Source organism: Leuciscus leuciscus, assembly GCF_965113295.1.
Source record: "Leuciscus leuciscus genome assembly, chromosome: 5".
NCBI classification, from domain to species: domain Eukaryota; kingdom Metazoa; phylum Chordata; class Actinopteri; order Cypriniformes; family Leuciscidae; genus Leuciscus; species Leuciscus leuciscus.
In genome coordinates, this window is record NC_138729.1 from 25,760,986 (window position 1) to 25,770,985 (window position 10,000).

General features: G+C 40.4%; 1 protein-coding gene across 2 annotated transcripts in view; it reads left to right on the top strand.

The window, feature by feature from the left end:
* The window catches only part of npr3 (natriuretic peptide receptor 3), a 23,118-nt gene extending 13,622 nt beyond the window's left edge, over positions 1-9,496 (top strand). The window contains exons 4-8 of one of the 2 annotated variants that reach the window (XM_082168859.1): positions 1,344-1,479; positions 3,539-3,633; positions 3,791-3,908; positions 4,037-4,124; positions 7,573-9,496. In XM_082168859.1, coding sequence (XP_082024985.1) covers positions 1,344-1,479; positions 3,539-3,633; positions 3,791-3,908; positions 4,037-4,124; positions 7,573-7,684 — 549 coding nt within the window. In that variant the 3' untranslated portion in view covers positions 7,685-9,496. The remainder of the gene's footprint in view (positions 1-1,343; positions 1,480-3,538; positions 3,634-3,790; positions 3,909-4,036; positions 4,125-7,572) is intronic. The other variant, XM_082168860.1, reaches the window with a different exon arrangement.
* The last annotated feature ends 504 nt before the right edge of the window (positions 9,497-10,000 follow it).

The window sequence follows — 10,000 nt, forward strand, 5'->3', positions numbered from 1 at the left end:
TTTGTCCGATACATTTTGTTGCTGAATCACAAGCTGTGCTCTGTATGAAAACACGGCAGGGTTTGTTATGCTCTGAATGCTTGGAGATTTCACCTCTGTTCACGCTTCCAAAAATGAATATGTATATAAACAGTCATATGACTATATCAGCTTTTCCTGCTGTTTCACTCTTATTAGGCAGTTGAGGGTGAATGTAAATATACAGTAATCTTGGCAGCCGGATATCGAATCTCCCCCGGGCTGCAGACTGACTAAGCCCCAGGTTTTACTATTGTTTGCCTTGGGCTGCGCACATGCAGCATGCGGCTCTGTGGCAGGAACGGACCATTAATCCGTATCAAAACATGAGCATCTACTAGTACGTGCTTTTCAGTATTCATGGCGGCTGGGTAGCCCTTATTATTTTTTAATTGGTTAACATTTCATTGAACAAGACAGTGCTGTTTATGGATCCTTTCCATCTTTTTCACTCTTGATGTTAGAAGACTCTGCATGCAGTTGTTCATTCATTTGCAGTTGAACTAAAATATGAAGTTGATAAATGAGCTGCTCTTGGATTCTCTCATGATAACTTTTGCTGTATCATATTTGTCTACTAATGTCTTATAATTCTGTGTAAATAAAATTTGGCCAACAATTCTTCAGAAAGCAAGGAGAGTTATAGAGGGCTGAATATTAAATATAAGACTGACGAAATGTGAAAAATAAATGGACGTGTACTGTAATAATCCACAGAAGCAATGTATTAAATTTTTGTATACATTTAATCATCAAATGTATTATCTTAATTTACTAATTTATAAAACCATTTTAAAAAATTTGAATAAAAATATTGTAGTAGCCGATAGCCTCGTGGGCAGCACTCCAACACCTAAGTTCGAGTTGTCCTTTCCTGATCACGTCCCCCTCTCTGTCTACCCTATTTTAATAAAGACAGAGACATCAAAAATACATCTTATTAATAATAAGATATTAGAATACAAAATACAATTCATATCAAAGAGAGTGTAAATGTGTGAGCCCTGTGATGGACTGGCCATCCGTCCAGGGTGTCCCCCGCCTGTGGCCTGAAACGCTGGGATAGGCACCCTGCATCCCCGCAACCCTGCATCCCTGCAACCCCGCAACCCTGCAGAGGATTTAGGGGTTTGAGGATGGATAGAAACATTTTTATCACTTCTCTATTTCTTACTCTAATATGCTTATGAAGGGTTAAAGCCTGGATATTGGCCTTTTTCGTTGATGAATAGAGGTGTCTCTCTCAGAAGCAAACATCCTTTTGATTAAGAAATTGCTGTCTTCACCTAGTGTTCCTCAGACCTTGCTCTTTTATTGCATTGCAGGTCAATATGTTTATGGAGGGGTTCCATGATGCTTTGCTTCTGTATGCAATTGCCTTGCGTGAGGTGATGAGTAACGGTCTGACGAAAAAGGATGGACTGGAAATCACACACAGCATGTGGAACAGAACATTTGAAGGTAATTAGGGGGGGAAAATGCTGTGCTTTTTCCTGCAAAAGTACTATGGATACTGGACTGTGGCATACATAATTTGCATTTTATTACAAAAATGTATCGGCAGCTGTAGTTCTAAAATGCAAATATACACTCAGAAGTGGGAGAATTGACTGGTTCAATTTTGTATTAAAGTTCAGCGACAGAGAAGGTAAACAGTCGCAGCAAACTCAGCAGTAATCAAGTGAAAAACCTTGCACTAGCCAGACGGTGTCAGAATAGGATGGTTACATGATAAAATAAACATTACACTTGCGTAACCCTTTGGTTAATCAGGCTGATTTTGCATGTGTGCATTTGGGGTTGGGATGCATTATTAAATTAACATAAGGCGCTGAATGTGTTCACTGCGTAACAGAGCACGTTCTATGAATTGCATTGATTTTATACATGAGACTTTGGGAGTACCCACAAAATATAACATTACTTGCAAGGAAGGGATTTGAAACAATATAACATGATAACAGTATGCACACTCAGTTTGTAGTATGATCAATTACCTGTTTATTTAAATGATACAAATTATGTTAATTGCAAAAGTACTCTATCAATAGTCACAATAGCCGCAAATTACATCTTTTGACCACTTTAACCTATTTACTATCAACGGACCAATACACTGTTTACACTTTCATTTAAAAGTTTGGAATCAGTTTAAAGAAATTCATACTTTTATTCAGAAAGGATGCATTAAATTGGTCAGTATTAACAGTAGTAAATGCTTTTCTTTTAAACTTTCTGTTCATCAAAGAATCCTTAAAACAATTTTTTACGGTTTCCACAAAGAAATCAGCATATTAAAAATAATTTCTTAAGGATCATGTGACACTGAAGACTGGAGTAAAGGACCGTTCACACCAAGAACGATAACTATAAATATAACAATAACTATATTGGCGTCCACACCAACGCATGATATTGTTCTGTTTATTCTAAGCAATGCAGTTTTGTCGTCTTCCACTTTAAATGCGTGATTGGTTGTCAATGTTTTTATTCTTCATTAGGTGAAAAAACTGTTCTGAAAGTGATTCTAACGATATTGTTAATCTTTGCCATTATCATTATAGTTGTGGCATGGACTCTGCTATTCTTTTACATTTATAATGATTTTTAGAACTATATCTTTATTGTTATTGTTATCGTTATAGTTATCATCCTTGGTGTGAATGGGCCTTAATGGTGAAAATTCAGCTTCATCCATCACAGGAATAAATGACATTTTACAATGTATTAAAATAGAAAACGGTTATTTTAAATTGTTACAATATTTCACAATATTACTGTTTTTCACAGTATTTCAAATTCATGCAGTCTTGGTGAGCATAAGAGACTTCTTTCAAAAAAATTTATAAAAAATCTTACCGAACCCACATTTTTTAATGGTAGTGTATATAGCAATTTTCAAGAAAACATACTGTATAAATTGGTTGGTGGTTTGGAAACACTTTTGTCCTTTAACAAATCAACATCCTATTAAATGATATTTTACACTCTAAGCTTATTATTAAGAAAATAGTAATGCATATTTTGTGCAAAAAGAACAGTGGAATCTGAACACTGACCAAGTCCCATTTTATTCCCATTATTATTATTCAACACATTTGATTCCCATTATTGTAGTTGCGAACAGAGGGTTCGCCAGTATTCTTGCCACTGTAATTCATTAAACTTCCCTTACAAAATAGGTGCTCAGACATGTCTGCAGCCCAGACCTGTCTCAATGACCACAGCAAGACAACTAAACGTGAAATAACAATGTTTTGCTCTGCCAGAATCATCAGGAACAGGGTCATGTTTTCCTGTTAAATTAAATAATATTTTAAACATCTCAAGAATTCAGGAACACAGATGTACAGATGAAATTACCATTTCTGCTGTTAAAGCCAACAAAAATGGCAGGAGGCGGATGAGATTTCCTGTTGTATTGCCCACCCGGAATTTGCCATTCTTGCTGGTGTTTTCCTTGGAATGTTTGACTTTTCAAACTAATTAATTTTCTCATTCCTCACATTCCGTTATACAGGCATTGCTGGCCAGGTGTCTCTAGATTCCATTGGTGACCGAAATGGGGATTTCTCTGTCGTTAGGATGACAGACCCAGAGGCAGGAACGCACGAGGTATGCGCATGTAATCATTTCTGCTTTATTTGATCAAAAAAGTCAGGACAGTAAGTGAAATTCAATCATTTCAAACTAATTTGCAGGATTTGGTTTACTATGTTTGTGCCAGAATTATGTCTGAAGTAAGGAAAGAGATGTCTTTTTATGCCTTTAGACTATCATGAACTTTTGCACCAATGGAACTTTCAAAACCATGCCAGGCTTTAAGAGGGAATTGTTCTCCTTGCGAACAGCACCAGAGCATCCAGCCCCAAAACACATTGAACCATCATGTAAATTACCTCTACTTCTTAAAGACTGACACTTTTTTGTAACAGCATGATATACACATGTGTCATATATTTATTATTATAATTTATGTGCAGCTTTCCTTATAAATGGTTTCATTTTCTTTTCTAAGCAGGTGGACTAGGTGTATCGGCAGTGACTGGGCTAATAGTAGGGGGAATTCTAGGAACAGCTCTCCTCATGGCATTCTACTTCTTTAGGTAAACACCAAGTTTTTTTTTTATCTCCATAAAAATAGGTCAATGTATTAAAGTCCCCCTGTAGTCAATAATTGTATGCCTTAAAACTCATCTTTGTTCACAAAAATGAAACATTAAAAAAAAAAAATCCTAAAAACGGGTAGCCCAAAAATGTCTATGTCTGTATCGCTCTCTACAACGTCGAACACATAACGGTAATTAATATGATTAGCCTTTTGCTTGACTACGTTATCAAATAGCTAATAATGTGTTGCACAAACCATGTTCCCGTTTGCCATCTCAGTCTGCCTTCTAAAAATCAGCATCCTTACAAATACTTTGAACAACTTAGAACATCAGTGGAAAAAGGCATATAGTTCATCATAACACTGTAAAATACATATACATAATTCACCCGCTATATTGCTTAATGTACATTATTTTTTAAATCAACAGAAAAATATACCAGGATAACCTGGCTTCTCTTGAGACTCCCCTGCTTCAGTGCATAGTTAATGATATGCTAAAGCCCGTCCGCACGTTTACGTGATTGGTTACAAGGTAGTTTGTGATGTAAGGAACACCGGCGATCATAAAAACTGCGTTTTTGAGACTGTATTTGGTTCACTGCAGTTTTAAGGAGAAAATACTCAGCAATGGTCTCAGTAATAATAAATCTCAGTTTTATTCTTTTAGAACCATCTGCCCAAAACGTACTCTGTTACTAACATAACCTCAGTTCCCTGAGATAAGGAGAACGAGTATTGCGTCACAAGACACTTTGAGAAAACTCCTTTTTCTCTAATACTGAAGCCTTATTGAATCACGCAGTAAAACTGCACAAACCTATGGCTGTGCAGTGAAACTGCAAGAACATATGGCGCTTGCAAGTCACCCACTCGCTTGACCGATGCTAAGGATAGCAGGAGGGCGGTCTTTAGCGAAAGGGGGTGGCTTGAAGGGATGGCCCCTGAGGTCCCTAAGGACCGTAGACAGGTCCCATGTTGGAATAGTAAGGGGACGAAGCGGGTTCAGCCTTTAGGCCCCCCTCAGAAAACGAACAACTAAGTTGTTCCTGCCTATAGACTGGCCGGCCACAGGAGCGTGGTACGCTGCTATGGCCACCACATAGACTTTGAGCGTGGAAGGGGTACTCCCCTTGTCCAGCAGCTCCTGCAGGAAAGACAGTACCCACGAGACATCAGAGGATGTCGGGTCTTCACTCCAGACTGCACACCAATCAGAGAAGACAGACCACTTAAGGTTGTAGAGCATCTAGTGCAGTGGTTCCCAATCCTGGTCCTGGGGACCCACAGCTCTGCACAGTTTGCATGTCTCCCTCATTTAACACACCTGATTCAGATCATCATCTCGTTAGGAAAGAGCCCTGAACTGAATTGGGTGTGTCAGATAAAGGAGACATACAAACTGTGCAGAGCTGTGGGTCCCCAGGACCAGGATTGGGAACCACTGATCTAGTGGATGGGGCTCTTGCCTTAGACATATTGTTTAGGACTCTCGTGGGGAGGCCCGTAGGCTCCCGTCGAGAGGCCAGACATGAAGGGCCCACAACTCGGGTTGAAAGAGGTCGACCTCTGCCCTTCCGAAGATACTCCAGATCCTGTGAACCATCTGGGGATGGTGCGTCCATTCTCCTGGTCACATTGCCCTTTGGTTCAGTCTGCCTCGATCTGAGTCCACCTTGGTGGTTTATGTTGGACACCACAGCCATGTTGTCCGAGTGGACTAAGACATGGTGCCCTGTGGCGTCTGTGAGAATTTGTGAGAAAATTGAAGTGAGTAACCTCGTTTGATTATGTTCAGAACCCATCCTTACACTCCGGGGATGGCTTCCCAAGCCTTGGCCCGGGTGGCTAGGGACTAAAGAAGTTTGGGTGACAGGCCGCTGTGCTGGGACAGGGGACTGACGCCCATGGTATTGGGAAGAGGAAAAGGGCTCCCTTTTTGAATGTTTTTTTTATTTATTTTGTTCGCAATATATATATGTTCGTCAGTTGCGTGGGTGCGTGAACATGAATGGAGGCATGTTGGAGGCAAACTCTAGGCTTTTTGGAGGGAGGCTCTCCTCTAGGCTCTAGGCGCTCTAGGCTCTAACTCTAGGCTCTCCTCTTCCTTCCTGGAGGATCAGGGCGGCTTCTGTGGCTCAGGATTCAGCGTTATTGTTTGACAGGGCCTCTGGCGCTTAGGAAAGGGGTAGCGCTTGGCGGAGCGGGAGTGCTGTCGAGACTCAGGCTCTGGCTTGAGCTGAGTGGTCGAAGGCACAGGCTTCGCAGGGTGCTGAGTCAGCACGCTTCTCGGGTGAATTGAAGCTTCTGCAGAGCTGGAGCGCTTGGGCAGGAAGTGGCGCATTGCCTGTGACGACTTCTGTGCTGCGGTGAAGTACTTTGCGAAACAATCCACCTCAGGGCCAAAGAGACGAGAGAAGCAGCCTTGTCTGCATCCTTAATCTCTGTTAAGTTCAGCCATAAGTGGCGTTCCAACACCACTAAACTGGCCATGGTGCTGCCAATAGCTTGGGCGGTCGTCTTTGTAGCGCACAGGGCCAAGTCTGTTGTGCTGCACAGCTCTCGAAATGCAGCAGGGTCTGGGCCAGACTCGTCCATAGATCAGAGGAATTTAGCCTGAAAGAACTGGAGGACCACCATGGTGTGGAGAGTGGAGCCCGGTGGGGGAGAGTGGTGACGGCGGGGGGAGTCATCCTCTGAGCCCGAACAATCCTCCGTGTTAGAAGCCGCCAGTGACATGCTGTCATCGGGGAGATCCTCTTCAGATCCCCCAAATGAGACCAGGTCACTCACGCCAGAAGAGGCAGTGGAGGCAGAAAGTGAGGCATGCAGGATCTGCACTGACGTGAGCTCACTCGTTCTTTCTCCTAGGTTCCTGGGAGGAAGAGAACGGGAGTGCGCGAGGGGCAGAGCCGCTCTCTGAAAAAAAAGTTAGGTACCCCAGACAGGCACCACACTCACTTTGCTCGTTAGAAGCATTTGTGACGTGGCATTTGCAACAACATTGCAATGAAATTTGCTCTTATAGTAATCGCCAGATAGCCACAGGAGAGAACGCTGAATCAGCTTGCGTGCAGAGCACTGTCAATTAGCTTGCTTGCAGAGCGCCGATCAGTCAGCTTGATCTGCAGCAAGGCTTGAGAAGATCTTTGTCGCTAAAGGAGAATTATTCTGAGATCCTATGTCAGATTTCCCACTTATATAGACGGGTAGCCCCGCCCGGGATGCAGAGCCATAGGTTTTCGCAGTTTCCCTGCGTGATTCAATAAGGCTTCAGTATTCTGAGAAAAATGAGTTTTCCCAAAGCGTCTAGCAATGCAATACGAGTGAACCGTATCAATAGGGAACTAAGTGCCCAAATGTTTATTGAGATAATAGAACGTTATTAGTACTGCTGATACTTGACATCTACATTCATGATATTGTTCTTCATCGCTCCTCAGGAAGAATTACAGGATAACCATTGAACGGAGAACACCTCGAGAAGAGTGTGACATCGGAAAACACCGTCAGTTGCGGGAAGACTCCATCAGATCTAACTTCTCTGCAGCGTAGTCTGCAGTCGTAAGTCGACTGCTGGGGTGTTCGAATTTGGGGAAGGTGCATCTCAAATGGGTCTGTTGGCTCATCAAACACCATCCCAGGAATCCAGAAATATTTATAGACATGCTGTAGTGTTTTTTCCTTGTAAATTTTTCTTGCTCTTCAATTCGTAAACTCAGGAAAGTTGAATTTTTGGAGAAGTGCTCGCAAGGCTTCTTGACTCTCTGTAAAGAAAAGGGGTCTTTTTTTATTTAGCTACAGACCTTTTTTCCCTGAAAAAAAACGTTTCCCCTTTTTTCCTTGTAGAAGCCTGTCAGTTTTGTTGAAAAGAGTGGGCTAACTTGAGTCCTGTCAGCTGCTGGGCTGGTGGGGAGAAGCGGTTATGACATATTGAGAACTGTTAGAGTGAAACTCAGAACTTAAACTTACTTAAAACCTAACACTCTCCCCAGTGATCTCGGCATCACTTTACCTTCCTCTTCTTCGATTAGAGAATGTCCAGTAGAACACACTGATAAACATCCATTCTTTCTTCTTTGTAGACTTGGTTAGGAGGCACTGATGAATAAAAAACTGATGTGAACTTTAAAATGATGTTCCTCTCTGACAACATGTATCTCAACAAGCTTTTATATATCAAATTTGGCTGCATGCTGAAACTGAAACACTGAACTGTTTTTATTTAGGATTATAAATTCTGATTTTCTACAATAGGTTTTAGTCCCACTAATTATAATAATCGAATATAATTTCAACTCTCTGTCATATCTTGATTTACACTGCTATGTACAGTATCATACATGCTGCTGGGTGCCTCATAACCAAATGTTGTCTGATGGGTGTTCACGGTTTTGGCTTCAAGATTCAATTGATAAAACCGACTGTTGTAAAACTTAACCAATCTAAACTATGTCCATTCATGTCAAGATGTTTAAAATAGGAATAATTTCTGCTTTTGAAACTTGTCATGCTTTGATAGCAGCAAAAAAGTCTACTATAGACCTCCTCCACCATTACATTTTTGTGTCAGTCATTTTGTACAGCCCACTTTTTATTGTTAAACATCACACTTTTTGAATGCTAGAAAGAGTTTCAAAGAAGAGATGATTCTGCTCAAAACATGCCTAATTCGTCATCGTCCTGCACTTTGTTGCATCTGTTAAGGTGAACTGCAGAGGCAAGCAATTTGTTTGGTTTAAAAAGATAAAAAGGAGGTTGTGAGAAAGTTATGTAATAGATATATAGATATGTCACAACATGATTTCATACACAACAGAAGCCGGTCTACCTATCAAAGAAAGATTTTGAAAAGCTATGTTCAGTTTATATTGCACATGTAAATTTTTTTACTTTATGTCTTTAGATTGTCTTTATCAGGAGGTGGTTATCAATAATCTATCAGTTTAATAGCATATTATAAATAATATTTTTTAACTTTTGTGATTATTCAGTAATGAGGATGAGATGTAAATGTGAAATGTCACATTTAAAACCACCTCTGTGGTGTGCGCGTCAAAAAATATAGGGTTTTATTCAGGCTTGGTATGATGGCAATTGTATACTGATGTAAGTAAATGTATCAACATAAGATGTGATGTTATTTATTGATATTTTTGTAGAGGTTTCATTTTTCTTAGTGTTGATTTTAACATTGTGTCTTGTGTGAAATATACAGAATCATTTTTGTAAACAGTATATCTGCCTTGTCAGAGCCTAATTTATCTGATAAGTATATTTACAAGGCTTTGCAAACACTCAGAAGAATTGTAACTTATTTAGATTGATACATATTGACCAATTAAAAAGAAAATTTATGAAATGAAATAGTTTCTCTGTGTTTACCATTAGTGCCTCTCATACAACTTGCAAATGGTCCATTCTGGGTAGGCCGACTTTAGTCGCAGCACATCTTTTGCTCTTGTAATTTAGTGTCTAAAATTCATAACCAACAGTGTGGATATGTTTTCCGTGAGCTTGTGTCCATTCAGTGGACCAATGGACTATCATAGCTATGGTCTGAAATTCCTCATAGATCTCCAAGAGAGTGTGTGCAAATGATCCCAGACTGCAGAGACACTATGTGAACACAGGTCATGTAGCCAAAGCAAACACAACTCACTTCCTTTGCTGCTCATCACAACAGGTGTCTCACACACAACATTTTTCCATTGCTAGTCCTATACAACTCCTCCTGAACAAATTTTAATGCTAAGGGATTGTTCACTCAAAAATGAAAAATCTGTCTTCATTTACTCACTCTCATGTCATTCCGAACCTGCGTGGATTTCTTTCATGTGTGAAACACAACTGATGGATTTCTTTTTTGGC